The sequence below is a fragment of the Macrotis lagotis genome, chromosome 1 (assembly GCF_037893015.1).
Source record: "Macrotis lagotis isolate mMagLag1 chromosome 1, bilby.v1.9.chrom.fasta, whole genome shotgun sequence".
Taxonomy (NCBI): Eukaryota; Metazoa; Chordata; class Mammalia; order Peramelemorphia; family Peramelidae; genus Macrotis; species Macrotis lagotis.
In genome coordinates this window covers 446,668,180-446,684,912 of record NC_133658.1, presented here as the reverse complement: position 1 = coordinate 446,684,912, position 16,733 = coordinate 446,668,180, and the positions used below count along the sequence as shown (strand labels likewise).

The 16,733-nt window shown below is 34.0% G+C and overlaps 1 protein-coding gene across 7 annotated transcripts in view; it reads left to right on the top strand.

The window, feature by feature from the left end:
• Nucleotides 1-16,733, top strand: part of SLC25A21 (solute carrier family 25 member 21) — a 918,698-nt gene that overhangs the window by 426,000 nt on the left and 475,965 nt on the right. For 5 of the 7 annotated variants that reach the window (XM_074213397.1, XM_074213398.1, XM_074213399.1 and 2 more), the window contains one exon: nt 15,300-15,348. In XM_074213397.1, the coding sequence (XP_074069498.1) occupies nt 15,300-15,348 (49 nt within the window). Of the gene's footprint in view, nt 1-14,328; nt 14,689-15,299; nt 15,349-16,733 lie in introns of those variants that run through there. The other 2 variants (XM_074213400.1, XM_074213401.1) reach the window with 2 other exon arrangements.

Below are 16,733 nucleotides of genomic sequence, written 5' to 3'. Positions count from 1 at the left end.
TAGTTTTTAGTATGTTGTTTTCTTTAGTATTTTTTTGAATCTCCTTGACTAAGCTGTTTACTTGATTTTCATGTTTTTCCTGCATCTCCCTCATTTCTCTTTGCAATTTTTCCTTAACCTCCCTTACTTGATTTTCAAAATATTTCCTGGAGGATTTAGATGCAGAAGCTGGAACTTTCTCATCTTCTGATTGTGTGTTTTGGTCTTCCATGGACCAAAGAACTTATCTATGGTCAGGTTCTTTTTTTTTTCCTGTTTGCTCATTTCCCCAGCCTGTGCCTGGGTTTGTGGTACTTTGTGATCTTGTGAGTACTATTGTGACACCCCCGCAAGGAACTCAGTATATGAGACTCTGACTGATCTCCTGCCCGTGGATAGCCAAAGGGGGCCCTCAGACTATGACCAGGGTCTGAATATGGACAAAGCACAAGAGTCCTGTCCCAGGGACAGAGCAGAGACCTCGACAGTCTCCCTCCACCCCCTTACTTACCTTCCATGGGCTGAGAATTCTGGGAAGAGCTGCTAACTGGCTCTGTGCACCTGCTTCTGTTTCCTGGGATCTGGGCTGCACTGAGGGCCACAGCTATGCTGATGGCCATGGCTGTGCTTAGGGCCAAGCTGGCTCCCACACATTCTGGCAGATGTTTCCCTGCTGATTTTCCAAGTAGTGCTTGGTGTTCCCTGGGTTGCCAGGTCAGGAAACTGCTTCTGCTTCCAGAAGAAAACAAGCTCTTGGACCCAGGTGCTCAGCAGGTTGTTCCCAGAAGATTGGAGCTCCTTCACTCTAGTGTGATAATCCTGACTGTGCTGCTGCCCCTCCACCCCCTCCACAGAACTTTCCCATGCTTTTCCATGTTACCTTGGGATGGAGAATTGCCTCACTGGATCTTTCTGTGGTTTCTTTCTTGAAAATTTAGTTAGAGCCATAATTTTAATGTTTTTGGAATATTTTAGAGAGAGCTCCTAGGAAAGCTTATTCTTATGCCACCATTTTAACTCTGCCTCTTGCAATTATTTTAAATGGAATTTTTCTTTCTATCTCTGTTGGACTTTGTTGATCATATATTGAAATGTTTTATGCAGGTTTATTTTACATCCTTCTACTTTGTTAACATAGTTAATTGTTTCAAATAGTTTTTTTGGTTGATTTTTGAGGCTTCTGTAAAGAGTGAAAATTTTGTTTTCTAATTACCTAGTTTAATTCCTTCAATTTCTTTTTCTTTTCATATCAATAAAGCTAACATTTCTAATACTAAATTGAATAGTAATTGTTTTACCCCAGTCTTATTGGAAATGCTGCACATTTATCCTCATTACATATAATGTTTGCTGGTGTTTTAGATAGCTACTTCTTATCATTTAAAGGAAAAATCTATTTATTCCTTTGATCTCTAGTGAGTTTAATAGAAATGAATGATTTATTTTTCAATGGCTTTTTCAGCATCTACTGAGATAATCATTTGATTTCTGTTAATTTTGTTATTGATATGATCAATAATGCTGATTGTTTTCATAAAATTGAATCATCCCTGCATACCTGGCATGAATCCTACCTGATCCTAGTAATTGCTTGTGATAATCTCTATTGTATTTAAACTTTAAATTCAAAATTTTTTGGGGGGGAGATTGGGCTACAATTTTCTTTTTCTGTTTTGAGAATATCATATTTTTGTATTTTATGTTTTTCTATTTTAGAATATTATAATCCAGACCATTCAATTAATGTTAATGCAGCCAAGTTCTGTATCATCCTGACTGTGACTCCTAGGTATGTGAATTACTACTTTCTGGCTGCTTACCAGATTTGTTCCTTCATTTGATTATTCTGGAGTTTAACTGCAATATTCCTTGGCCTTTTCATTTTGAGATCCTTTTCAGGAGGTTATCGCTGGATTCTTTCAGTCCCTGTTTTGCCTCTGGTTCAGGATTTCAGGTTCCAGTTCTCCTTGATGATTTCCTGAAGAATGCTATCCAGACTCTTTTTGGTCATGACTTTTGAGTAGTCCAATTATTCTTGAATTATCTTTTCTGGATCTATCTTCCAGGCTGTTGTTTTACCAAGGAGGGTTTTTACATTTTCTTCTATTTTTTTCATTTTTTTAAATTTAGTTTAACAGTATTTTTGGATTCTCAAGAAATCATTAGCTTCCATTAAACCCATTCTATTTCTCATGTAGGTAATTTCTTCAGTTATCATTTTCATCTCCTTTTCCATTTAGCCAATTCTATTTTTTAAAAACAAGCTGTTATCTTTTTCTAGTTGCCCAATTGTCTTTTTAAAGGATTGGTTGCAAGATGTTAATTTTCTCTGGCATTTCTTTTCCCAGTTTTTCCATCTGAGTTTTAAAATCTTTTCTGAACTCCTATAAGAAGTCTTTCTCACCCGGAGACCAATTCATATTCTCCTCCCTAGCTTCTCATGTAGAACCTCTTCTGCTCTCCTTTTCTGAACTTGTGTTTTGTCCATTTTTATCTCCAAAAAGATAACTTTCTTTGGGCCCTGTTTTTCCTCTCACCTTTCTAATTCATTTTGAGATTTGTTATATATCCTAATGTTCTTGTGTTGGGGTGGGGCTTCCTCATAGGCCTAAAGGCATTGAGAACTCTAGAGGTTTTCTAATTGGCCTGGGCCACTGATGTTAGGAATGCCAGGGGGTGTCTCAGTTGACTGATTGGTAAGGAATGTCTGAGGCTCTTTTTCTACAGTCTGTGCTAGAGATGTCAGCCTCCCCTCTCTGAGTCATTGTGGGGCAGTGGGAACACCTGGGGCTATCTCCTTGCTGTCCACAGGCAGTCCAGTCACTGGACTAGATCAGTTAGATCTGGAAATGTCAGGAACTCTCTCTCTCTCTCTCTCTCTCTCTCTCTCAAACAAGCCTCAGTGCTGGGGAAATCAGTCTCCCTGGATTGTTGGGAAAGGTGAGATATCTGGGGTTGTCTTCAAGTGGTTTATGGTGGAATGTCAGGCCATCCTGGCTAGGAATGCCAGAGGTTCACCATCAGGGTTGCCAGTCCAGACTAGCCACACAGGCTGAATGGTGCTGGGTATCCAGTCTGGAGTTTTTCCAGCATGATGGAGCCCCCACACAGTCAAGTTCTAATTCCAAAACCTTCACTCCATAAACAAGGATCTTAGTCCTGCTGTCTGTGCACTGGGTTTCCACTCTCTGCCCTGGGCACACCCATAATCTCCTGTGACAGACCTTTCTGTAAAATAATTCATTCTGATCTTTTGTATGTCCTGTCACTCTGAAATTTGTTAAGTGATTGGATTCCTTACTTTATCAAAGGGATTTGTTTTTCTTAATCAGTTACAATTTTAAAACTTTACTTGGGTGTTTCTTGTGGAATTGTATTTGGTCTTCCTGAAGATAGAGCCTCAGGTCATTTGTCACACAATCTTTTGTAATCAGGTCATCTATTATTCTTCAAAATGTAGCTGGTTAGTTTTGGAGTAATGCTTATTCACCTTCTGCAAATTTTCTATTTGATGATTGTGCTATCAAAATGATACTGTCACACTCATTACTTTCTGTTAAAAAAAACTGCTGGCACAATCTGGGTATCTCAGATCAATGTACTCATCTTCTTCAATCTCAATTCTTCCTCCTCCTTTGATTTACAACTTCACTTTAAGAGAAGGAAGCTTCCTTTCTTCCTTTCCATTCATATACAGTTTGAAAACTGTGTATGCCTACAGGATTGGTCACTGTTTAATAGTGAGGACAAAGTCAAAGGGAATATAGTATATTGAAAATGTGACAAGGAAACTCATAAAAAACCTGGTCATATGTCCTTAATTTACTTTTAATCAACAACAGCTGCTTTTTATGTTGCCAGTATATCTTTGATCTATAATCTTGTTCAGACTTCTCTGGATGAGGTAGTTAAAAAGAAAGTTAGGAGGCCTATTTTAAAGACAAAAAAAAAATCCCTCTGAAGTAATTGACAATTCAAGAAGCCATAATTTGTTAGCTTTATTCATTAGAGAACTTTAAATGTGTCAAAACTAGAATGATGTCCCTGTTTTTAGATCTGACTCAACAATGAAGATCACAACCCCTTTGGGACAGATGAGTGGGCAAATGTCCTGTGAAAACAAGTTTATTGAGGGACATTTTATTACAGTGACAAAGGATATAGCTTACATAGTTTCATGGCAGGGATATTGGTTCAATATGCACTGAGATAGTTGGTCCTCTAATAATGGCAGAGTTATAGTGTTAACCAGAGCTAACTTGAATGTACTTTACAACCATGTTTTTAAAACTTCCTGTTCATTCTTATTCTAGAAAGTTTTGACTATCTCTAATGATAATGCAATGATTGCAGAGGAATTTTTTGAAGAATTTATAATAATGTTTAATATATCATAAATGATAAATAGAGACAGTATATATAATAGAAAGAACCCTGAGATAGCAGTGAATAGACAAGATCTCACATTTCTGTGAGTCATATATTCTGTGTATTATCTTGGATAAGTCACATTCATATACCTGGATATCAGCATTTGATAATGTCTGTAATCCCTTCAATTTAAAAAACATATTTAATTTATTTAAATTTAACAACTTTATGCCTATGATTTTCACAAATTAAAATTCTAAAGTAGTTACTATAAATTTTAGAGGATGAATTGTGCATTTTGTGGTTAATTATTTTGGTTCTCCTAGAGATCATGAAATCCTTTTATCAGAGAATCTTAAAATTGCAAAATTTTAGACCTAAGGGACCTTGGAGATAAAATAGGTAAGTTACCTCATTTCATAGATGAGGAAACTGATGTCTAGAGAAGTGGTCATTTGCCCAATATCACCCATTATAGTACTGATCTGATTACACCCATTATAGTATTGATCTGATTACTATGCCCAGTGATAACCTAGTCTATATCACCAGATCCCAACTGGGCAGAGTTTCACAGTTCTCATCAAATTTTCATAACTGTCAAGGGTAACTGAGTTCCCAACGTATGGAATTCACTAAATTTATCATTGCCTCCTCCCTAAAACATAGAACGTGAATTGGATTTTCATTGGGTTATTGTTATTCAGTATTGAAAATAATTTATACAGCATGGCATTCATTTTTAAAAAGATGACATTGTGGGGTCTCTTGAATTTATTTTAATCTCTTTCATTTAAGCCAACATTTTATTCCTAGTTTAATTCTAATATGTTACTTTATTACTATTCTATTCTCATAGCTTTCCACACCCAATTTCCCTTTACATGCCTTAACTGCAAGTTGCTTGAATTGACTTAAATTGTTACATTTTCTTTTTTCTTTTTATCTGTTTTCTCATCCCTCTTATCACTCTCCTTCCTTCTGAAAATAGATATTTTTTAGTTCAAAAATTCTTTCTTTTCTACTCTCTATGACCACTTAACATGAGTTAGGTTGACTCTTCAATATGTTCACAGTTTCTTTGTTCTGTTCCTTATTTCTAGCCTCTTTTTGTCTGTTTTGAATTCTAGCCAGCCATTCATTGACAATATATCCTCAGCTTTTTCTTCTTTATTGTCTATAAGTCATTTGCGGAGGTAAAGCTTCTAGAGTGACAAGGAACCTCTTCTGTTCATTTTTTAAATTGAACTTGTAGATCTCAATCTATTCTTTTTTTGGTTAGTGGAACTTTTATGTTGTGTCTCACTATTAACTCATGAAGGAAATGGTGTGATATGGTAATTCTGTATTGTGATCATCTTAAATTCTTCTTCCTACAATTTAAATATACAGAGATTTAAATTTGTTCTTTACTGGGGATAAGATTTATTCTTTGGAAAAATAGGCCTTTTTATTTACAAAGATTTTATTTATTTTGAGTTTTACAATTTTTCCTCTAATCTTGATTCCCTCCCCCCACCCCCTGCAGAGGGCACTCTGTTAGTCTTTACTTTGTTTCCATGGTATACAATGAACTAAGTTGAATGTGATGAGAGAGAAATCATATCCTAAAGGAAGAAAAATAAAGTATAAGACATAATAAAATTACATAATAAGATAACAGGTTTTTTGTTTTTCTAAATTAAAGGTAATAGTCTTTGGTCTTTGTGCAAACTCCACAATTATTTCTCTGGATACAGATGGTATGCTACATTGCAGTTAGCCCAAAACTGTCACTGTTTGTTGCACTGATGGAATGAGCAAGTCCATCAAGGTTGATCATCACCCCATGTTACTGTTAGGGTGTACAATGTTTTTCTGGTTCTGCTAATCTTGCTCAGCATCAGTTCATGCACATCCTTCCAGGCTTCCCTGAATTCCCATCCTTCCTGGTGTCTAATAGAACAGTAGTGTTCCATGACATACATAGGCTGCAGTTCGTTAAGCCATTCCCCAATTGAAGGACATTTACTTAATTAAAAATTCTTTGCCACTATAAACAGGGCTGTTATGAATATTTTTATACAAGTGATTTTTTTTTACCCTTTTTCATCATCTCTTCAGGGTATAGATCCAGTAGCAGTATTATTAGAACAAAGGGTATGTACATTTTTGTTGCCCTTTGGGCATAATTCCAAATTGCTCTCCCGAAAGGTTGGATGAGTTCACAGCTCCATCAACAATGTATTAGTGTCCCAGATTTCCTACATCCCTTCCAACACTGATCATTGCCCTTTCTGGGCACATTGGCTAGTCTGAGAGGTGTTTTAATATTCATTTCTCTAATAAGTAATGATTTAGACCAATTTTTCATATGATTATGAATCACTTTGATTTCCTCATCTGTAAATTGCATTTGTATATCTTTTGACCATTTGTCAAATGGAGAAGGGATTGTCTTTTGAAACTTTGACTCAGTTCTCTGTATATTTTAGGAATGAGTCCTTTTCCCCAATTTACTACATTTCTTTTGATCTTCATTACAGGGATTTTGGTTGTGCAAAAGATTTTTAATTGAATGTAATAAAAATTATCTAGTTTGTTTTTAATTAAGTTATCCATCTCTTCCTTGGTCATAAACTGCTTCCCTTTCCATAGATCTGACGGGTTAACTACTTCTTGATCTTCTAGTTTGTTTATAATGTTTTTTATGTCAAAATCCTGTATCCATTTTGATCTTATCTTGGTATAGGGTGTGAGGTGTTAGTCTAATTCAAGTATCTGCCATGCTAACTTCCAATTTTCTCAACAGTTTTTATTGGAGAGATAGTTTTTATCCCAATAGCTGAACTCTTAAGGTTTATCAAACAGCTGCTTACTATGATAATTTTTTGCTATTTCACCTAGTCTATTCCACTGATCCACCACTCTATTTCTTAGCCAATACCAGAGAGTTTTGATGACTAATTATGTACAATATAATTTTAGATCTGGTAAGGCTAAAACACCTTCTTTTGTGCTTTTTTTTCACTGAATCCCTGGAAATTTTTGACTTTTTAATTTCTCCATATGAATTTACTTACAACTTTTTCTAACTAATTAAAGTAATTTTTTTGTGATTTTTATTGGTAGGGCACTAAACAGGTAGTTTAGTTTTGGTAGAATTGTAATTTTTATTATATTAGCTCAATATATCCCTGAGCACTTCATATTTGTACAGTTATTTAAATCTGATTTTATTTGTGTGAGAAGTGTTTTGTAATTCTTTTCAAAAAGTTTTTGAGTCTGACTTGGCAGGTAGACTCCCAGGTATTTTATATTGTCTGATGTTACTTTGAATGGGATTTCTCTTTCTAGGTATTTCTACTGTATCTTGCTGGTCATGTATAGAAATGTTGAGGATTTATAAGGGTTTATTTTATATCCTACTACTTTGCTAAAGTGGCTATTTATTTCTAGTAGTTTTTAGGTGATTTTTGAGGATTCTCTAGGTATACCATCATGTCATCTGAAAAGAGTAAGAGTTTTATCTCTTCCTTCCCAATTCTAATTCCTTCAATTTTTTTTAATTCTCTTATTGCTGAGGCTAACTTTTCTAATATGATATTGAATAGTAGTGGTGATAATGGGCATCCTTGTTTCACTGCTGATCTTATTGGGAATGACTCTAGCCTATCTCCCTTGCATATAATATTGTTGATAGTTTCAGAGAGATACTGCTTATTACTCTAAGGAAACAACTCTTTATTCCTATATGCTATTGTGTTTTTATTAGGAATGGGTGCTGTATTTTGTCAAAAGCTTTTTCAGCATCTATTGATATGTTCAGGCTTTTTTTCATTATGAATTAGGCTTAGCTTTAAAAAAAAATATGATTTTGGTTTGCAAATTGGGCTCTTTTCCTTTCCAGCTTATCTTAAGAAATTTCTTTCTCTGGTTCCTTATGTCTAGAAAATAATTCTAATTTCTTTAAAGGCTTTTCTCTTGGTTATTTGCAAAATTGGTTGCTTAGTATTGAAATTATGACCACTATTCAATCAATTTTAATTACATTTTTTTATTTAAGAGTCCAAGGGAGTTTTATATGACTTACTGACATTTCTATTTATTATATTTTCAGCTAATTTAAATGATTACTCACTTCGGCATATACGGCATTCATGTGTACTTTGATAGTTACTGAAGAACAATATTTTAGGTTCTAAAGTTAGGTTAGGTTCTAAAGTCATCACATAAAAAAATTATATCAAGTCAAAATTCTTTTGAAAATACCTTTATTTAGCCAGTCACTAAACATTTATTAAGCACCTACCCTGTCCCAGGCATTGTACTAATCTCTGGAGATGCAAAAAGGATCAAGAGTTCCTGCTCTCAATTAATCAGTCTATGTTTTAAAGTACTTATATGTGAAAAATTGTGATAATCAGAGGCAAATGACAGTCCCTGTCCTGAGAGAAACATAGTGTAGAAAACGATCAAATATACAAATACAAATATGCTATCTACAAGATAAATAGGAAATAATTAAAAGAAGTAAGGCACTAAAATTAAAAAGGAGTTTGAAACGTTTTCTTTAGAAGATAGGATTCTAGTCGAGATTAAAAAAAGCAATGGAAACCAGTAGGAAGAGATGAGGAGGGAAATCATCATAGGCATAGGGGACACAGAGAGAGAAAATGCCTTGAACCAAGACATAGAGTATCTTCTACCAGAAACAGCAAAGAGGTTAGTGTCATTGGAACATGATGGGAAGTGAGATGTAAGAAGACAGGATATGTGTGTATGGCAGAAGCTAGATTTTTAGAAGGTTTTCAACACCAAATGAAGAATTTTGTATTTCATTCTGGAGTTTATTGAGTCAAGGAGTTGATTGATCACACCTTTGCTTTAGGAAAACCATTTAATTGGCTGCATGGAGGATGGATTGGAGTATGAAGAGACCTGAGACAGGTTGAACCATTAGCAGACTATTTCAACAACATAGACTTTATGTGATGAATGCCTGTACTCAGTGGAAGCAATTTAAGAAGAAAAAAGGGAAATTTTTAAAAGATATATCACAAAGATGAAATCAGTTGGCCTTGGAAACAATTTGGATATGGAGAGTGAGAGATAAAGAGAAATTGAAGCTGATGCCTTGGAAGATGTTGTTGTCTTCTCTAGTAATAGGCAAAGTAAGGGCTGAGGGATTAGAAAGCATGGTGTTGATGAAGAGAAGGGTTTGGTTTGGTAATGCAGAGGGAGAACTAATAGATTATAGTCAGATAAGGTAATTTCCAAGTTCATGAAAATGAAACTAGTTTATTTGTGAGTGATAGCTAGGTCATGGATATATCTAGATACCATGTTCATCTGAGGCTATGGTAATTTGGAGAAGGTTATGAAAATGAGAAGGTTGAGCAACTCAGTGCTTAGCATGTTTGTGAGACTATCAATAATGCATGTTGAGGGGCGGCTAGGTGGTGCAGTGGATAAAGCACCGGCCCTGGAGTCAGGAGTACCTGGGTTCAAATCTGGTCTCAGACACTTAATAATTACCTAGCTGTGTGGAGTTGGGCAAGTCACTTAACCCCATTTGCCTTGCAAAAACCTAAAAAAAATATAATGCATGTTGAAGTCTCCTTGTATGAGGATAATTGTGAGGGAGGAGAGAAGTTTGTGAGGCAGGTATTGAACTCATTCAAAAGTAATGGCCTAGATGTTTGTAGATGATTGCCATCAATATTTTGATTAATTGTAAGATTAGGAAGAGATTACTTAAATGATAGAGGTGACAATGATATCCTGGAAGCATCAGTGGAGAAGATGGATTATTTCAACTTGCTTGCCTTGATCAGTGATCCTGGAGAAATGACTGTATATAAAGCCAACACTGGAAAGGATGACCATCAAGAGTACAGAGGTGAGGATTCAGGTCTCTGAGATTGCCAAAAGGTAGAAGGAGTAAGGAAAAGATTTAAGATAAAAAAAATTGTTGTCTATGGAACTGGTATTCTAGAGGGCAAATTGGAGAGGGTAGATAGATTGTGAACTCCTTGAAGGCAGCAGCTATCCTTTACCTCTCTTTGTAGGTCCAGCTTTTTTATTGCAGCTCCTGAACCATAGTACGCAATGAATGTTTATTTATTGATTGAATGACCTTGGGATAGGAGGCTTGAAGGATAAGAATAAGGAAAGTGGTGGTGAGGAATGGGGAATGGAGTTTAAATGATGACTTAGAGAGGTTCATAATATACAAATACAAACATGCTATATACAAGATAAATAGGAAATAATTAAAAGAAGGAAGGCACTAAAATTAAAAGGAGTTTATTATATGTTGGATATGACAGGGTGTGATCACATTAATTTTTAAGTGGAAGATCCTCTCTTTTCCAAAAGGAGTCTGGATTTTGGACAGAAGATGGATGTAACATGACATAGAAGGCAAATGGTCAGACAAAAGTTTGTATTTCTCTTCTCTTCTTCCCACCAAAGACTGGAAGTCAGAAATGAGATGGAAATTGAATCTATGCAGTATGAAGTGAATTTATTGCATGCAACTGACTTTCCTTTTTACAGTTTTCTTCTCCAGTTCATTTTACTGAGGAGGAAACCAGGGTAAACAGGGTTAAGTGAATTGCCCAGGGTCAGAAAGTTAGGAAGTGTCTGAGGCCAAATTTGAACTGAAGAAGACAAGTCTTGACTCCTGGTCTGGCACTATATCTACTGTTCCACATAACCTTTTTCTTCTAGTTTCTTTTAAAAATCTTTGTAATAAGGAATAAAGTCAGAAAGATACAGGGAAAGATTCAAGTGGTAAAGAATTATACATTATACATGCAACCAGAAATATATATGTGTGAAAATATTATACATATATGTGTGTGTGAAGACATTCTATATCAGAAAATTGATTAATCATTTTTATAGAAATGAATGAAGAGTTTATTTTTCACTGTACTTGCCTATTTATTTAGAAGAAAGTTTGAAACAGGTAGTTCTAGTTAAATGTATGACTAATTGTGGATTGTGAGTTTAATAATACTAGGTTTATGACAGAGATCGATTCTGTGAAAAATTTAATGAAATTGTCCTTTCTTACTAGATCCTTTCACAATTCTACCAACAATACATTAGCATTAAAGTTTTCTCATTTCCTCTCCATAGGTTGGTACTTTCTTTACAACTTAACTTGCCCAGGGTAATATAACCAATATATATCAGTAATTAAACTTAAATCCTTGTCTTTCCAGCTTTGAGAGAAACTTTCTATGTCACTTTAATCCTTAGGAATATTTTATGGAAATAAGGAGTTCTATTCCTAATGTATTTTGACCCAGTCATAGCACATCCAGAATAGTGTCTTCAATTTGCATAGATTCAATTTCCACCCCCCCACCTGACCTCCAGTCTTTGGTGTGAAGAGGAGAGAAATGATAGACTTCTGTCTGACCATTTGCCTTCTATGTCATGTACACCTATCTTCTATCCAAAATCTAGACTACTTTTGGAAGAAGAGTGGCATCTTCCACTTAAAAATTAATGTGATCACACCCTGTTATACCCAACACATAATGGTTATTCTGAACCTCTCTAAGACATCATTTAAACCCCATTCCTCACCACCACTTTCCTTATTCTTATCCTTCAAACTTCCATCCCAAGGTCATTAAATCAATAAATAAACATTCATTAATTCCCTACTATGGGTCAAGAACTGCAATAGCTCTGGGAAGAACTATGATTTAATGTGGAATGTGAAGAAGAAGATAACCAGAATGATTGTCATTCTATACCCCATGAGAACTGGTTGAAAAAAACTGTGTTTATTTTGGAGAAGAGAAGACTCAAGAAGACAGTATAATTATCTTCATGTATTTGAAGGGATAATACATGGAAGAGGAAATAGGCCTGGAATAATTATTTAAGTTGTAAAATTAGATCTGATATGAGGTAAAACTTCCCAACACTTGGAGTTATTCAAAGGTAGAATGACTGCATCAAGGGATAGTTAGGTTTTCTTTCCTAGTAAGTCATCAAGCAGAGACTGAATGGATGCCTATCAGGTGTTAAAGTGGTGATTCCTTTTTTGCTAATAGCTTTTACTAGATGGTCACTAAGATTTCTTCTAGTTAAAATTTTATTAGATTCATTCCAAAGATTTGAGTGGTCTAGATATAAATACCAGTGTTTTTCTATTTTGCAAAACCTCACTTTCACTCCATAAGTATCTATTTTTTCTAATGATAATTTATTTTGTCACTATCTTAAATTTGATGAAATTATTTAAGCATAATTTTTAAAAATAACACTCAAAGAAAATTAAGATTATTTGCTATCTAAAACTTGAGTCAATTTTTTAAAATCAGTGCCTAAAGATTAAGTTCTTAGAGAGAAGTCTTAATTCTTTCAAGTCACTTGAATTGCTTCTGTAGCACAATAAATATTCTAAAGTTCATAGATACATCAGTGGGTATTGAAGACTTTACCACCAATTGACAAATGGTAAAAGGATATGAACAGACAGTTTTCAAATGAAGAAATTAAAGCTATATATAAAATCACATAAAAATACTAAAAAATCATTATTTATTAGAGAAGTGCAAATTGAAACAATTATGAGGTATCACTTTATACCTAACAGATTGGCTAAGATGAGATAAAGAGAAAATGATCATTGTTGGAGAGGTTGTGGAAAGATTGGGACATTGATACATTGTTGGTGGTGTTGTGAACTAAACCAACCATTCTGTAGAACAATATGGAGCCATGCCCCAAAACAATAAAAATGTTCATTCCCTTTTTGGCCTATATCCAGAAGAAATCACAAAAATTGTGAAAAGTCCCACATATTCCAAAATATTCATAGCAGCTCTTTTTGTATTGGCAAAGAATTGGAAATTGAGGGGATGCCCATCAATTGGAGAATGGCTAAACAAGTTATAAATATGAATACTATAGAAAATTACTATTCTATAAGAAACCATAAATGGTCAGACTGTAGAGAAGCATAGAATTACTTACAGGTTCTGATGCTGAGTGAAGAGAGCAGAACCAAGAGAATGTTGTCCACATTAACAATACAACATTGTGAGATTATCAACATTGATGGATGCAGTTCCTCTCAGCAGTTTAGAGAGCTAGGAAAACTGTATTTGACTAGCTATGAACAATGTTATCCCTATCCAGAAGAAGAAAAAAAACAAAACTAAACAAAACAAAAAAACCCAAGCCTTCAGAGTTATCTCTTATGTATCTTTTCCTGTAATCCTAACTCCTCATCCTGAAAATGACTAATCTGCAAACATGTTTGTGAAAAATATGCATGTACAATGTTAACCTGACTGTTTGCTGCTGAGGGGAGGGGGGTGGGAAGGGAAGTGGAAGGAAACTTTGTGATTTAAAAATATACATAAGAATATTAATGAATGTTGAAAAACAAAAAAAGATTTAAAAAAGAATATCTTTACTAACTATGAATATACCACATTTAGAGCCTCTTTTTGTAAACAAATATGAATTTTCATTAGATCTCTTCTACAAAATGTATATTGCATATGTAAATGTAAGACATCATACTTTTTATATGCAATATATTGCCATACATTATTTTGCTTCAGTTTTTCCATGTGTTTTTTACTCTTTGTGACCTCTTTTGGGTCTTGGCAAAGACATTGGACTGGTTTGTTTTTACAAATGAGGAAACTGACACAAACAGAATTTAGGTGACTTTCCCAGGGTTACACAGCTAGTAAGTATTTGGGGCCAGATTTGAACTCAGGAAGATTTGTTTTCTCACTCCTGACACTTGATCTGGCACTATCCACTGTAACACATTAACATACACACTTGTGTAATATATACTATATGCAAACATATGTGTGTTTAATTTATAGTATATATTTTGGTTTACTATGAATGGATATATATATCTATATGTACATATATACATACATACATATATATATATATATATATATATATATATATATATATATATATATGATTGGCAATCTGCTGTCCTAAATTTCTTATTTTAACTTTCAACCTTTCTATTAGTTGATAATCCTACACTCATTCTCCCAAGAGCAGGAAAAAGTGAAATATGATCCAGAAAACCATTAATGTCAACGTGTTCATAGCATCATCAACGCTACAGTCTGAGTGTGAAAATAAAGTTACCAGCAGAAGTAGCTCCTGCAAAACTCAAATAAAATCTTAAATGTAGCTCCTGGTATCTTTTTGCTTTGAGGCTATTACAACATTTTTTCCTCATTCCCCAGAAGCAAAGAGAATTCCTGTTGAAGCTTTTGGAGCCCTTTGTGTGCAAACTCTGTCAATGTTCAGCAGCCAATTAAAAGTCTTTTAATCATGAATGTAAGTGTAGAGGAAACAGTCACAGAATAATTGCACATGCTTAATACTGGAGGGGGAATCCCTTTCATTGCACATTATTGCATATATTTCTAGAAGCAGGCTCACCAAATCATCTCTGTGGTTTGACAACAGATAGAGCATGAAGTACATGTCCAAATGACTGTGTCTCTATTGACCTATCATTATTTGCAGAGATAATGTATGCAATTTTTTTTGCAAACTTTAGAGTTCTATATACAAGTCAAATATGATTTTTCTCCACCTGAATAAGGTTGGATTAAGTGTATGGACAAAAAGATGATAGGCTGCAATATACTGTATTCATACAGTTGTTCACATCTGATGCTTGAATTTTCACTGAAAATTTATTCATGAAGAAAAATTCATTCTTCATCAAGTTATCAATATTATTTCTTTATTTGATTGAAACCTTATCTTTATCTTTATATTTTAGTATTTGCCATTTACTTTTAATTGATCCATCTGTTCCTCTAAACTCTTTTTTTTAGACCACTCTTCATAGGTAAGAAATTAAGAATAGAAAGAAATAAGAATGGGTTTTTATATAAATGGTTACCAGTCTTTTTTTTTTTATTATTATTATCTTTCAGGTCTTTTAGAAATCTGCCTGATGCATCCTCTAGATGTGGTGAAAACCAGGTAAAATTCTGCTTAAACAAGTTTTATTTATTTTGGATGATGTCCAAATTAAGATCTTTAGAAAACTAAATGCCAGGACTTGTCTCAGTCTGGTAGCTTCTCCTTCAAATGGTATTTATATTTGCTTCTTTCAACAAAAATACTACGTGACAGTTCAAATTTGAAGAGCATTAGGCATTCCTTTGTTAGGGTCATCTGTAGGTGTTCGATATTTTACTGTCTTCCTAAGATAGGATTACTTTTGGATATATTCATGTGAATGCTAAATTTATCAAAGTGACAGTTAAATATGAAATAAAATTTTCACAAAGAATTATTTGTAACATTTTTATGACATTTTATAGTTAGTATCTGGTGACAAATAGTGTTCATGGAATTTGCACATGAAACTATATGGTAGTATAAAATGCTTCCAGAAAAAATAGATAAAAATCAGAGTGATATTCTACTGTACTTAACAAGTTCCTCCGTCCTATTGGGTTATGACCTATGAATTTTTTAAAAAATAGTTTTCCTGAGGCAGGATTACTAAAATGAAATTAAGAAATTTATTAAATTCCTTTAAATTATAAATTTCTATCTGGAAAAGTCTTTTTAACTTGCATCTTGTCCTTGGTCAGGTAAGAGTAACATATCTATATCATATCATATATACTTAACATATTTGGTAACATATAAGTAACATATAATGGCAGTTCTGGCATAAAGTGCAAGAAAAATTTTTTAAGAAAAGAAAAATACCCACAAATATAGCAACAACATTATTGACAAGTAAAAGAGAAATTAAAAGTACTCACCATGAAAATTCTCAGAGAAAAAATAATTGACTACCATTTTGTCATTCCTTGTGTTTTTATCAGCCGGCAATCCCATGTGTCAAATTCTTATCTTTCTACTTTGAATCTCCTGCTCTGCCTGATTTCTACTCCACAGGACAAGAAGACCCTTCAATTGGCTCTTGGATTTTATCAGTTAACTTTCTGAAGTTTGATAGTAATTTTCATCATAAGTTCTTCAAAATTGTGTTGGATCATTGCATTGATCAGAATAGCTGAGTCATTTACAGTTGATCATTGTACAATGTTGCTGTTACTGTTTTCCTGGTTCTGTTTACTTCACTTTGCATCAGTTCATATATATGTCTCCCTAGGTATTTCTGAAACCATCCAAATTATAATTTTTTATAGCACAATAATATTATATCATAATCATCTACCTCAACTAGTTTAGTCAATTCCCAACTGATGAGCATCCCCTTGATTTTCAATTCTTTGCCTTTAAAAAAAGACCCATGACAAAAGTTTTGGTATATATGGATCCATTTTTCCTTTCATTTCTTTAGAAGATATGAACTAGTAGCTGTATTTCTAGGTCAAAAGTAAAGT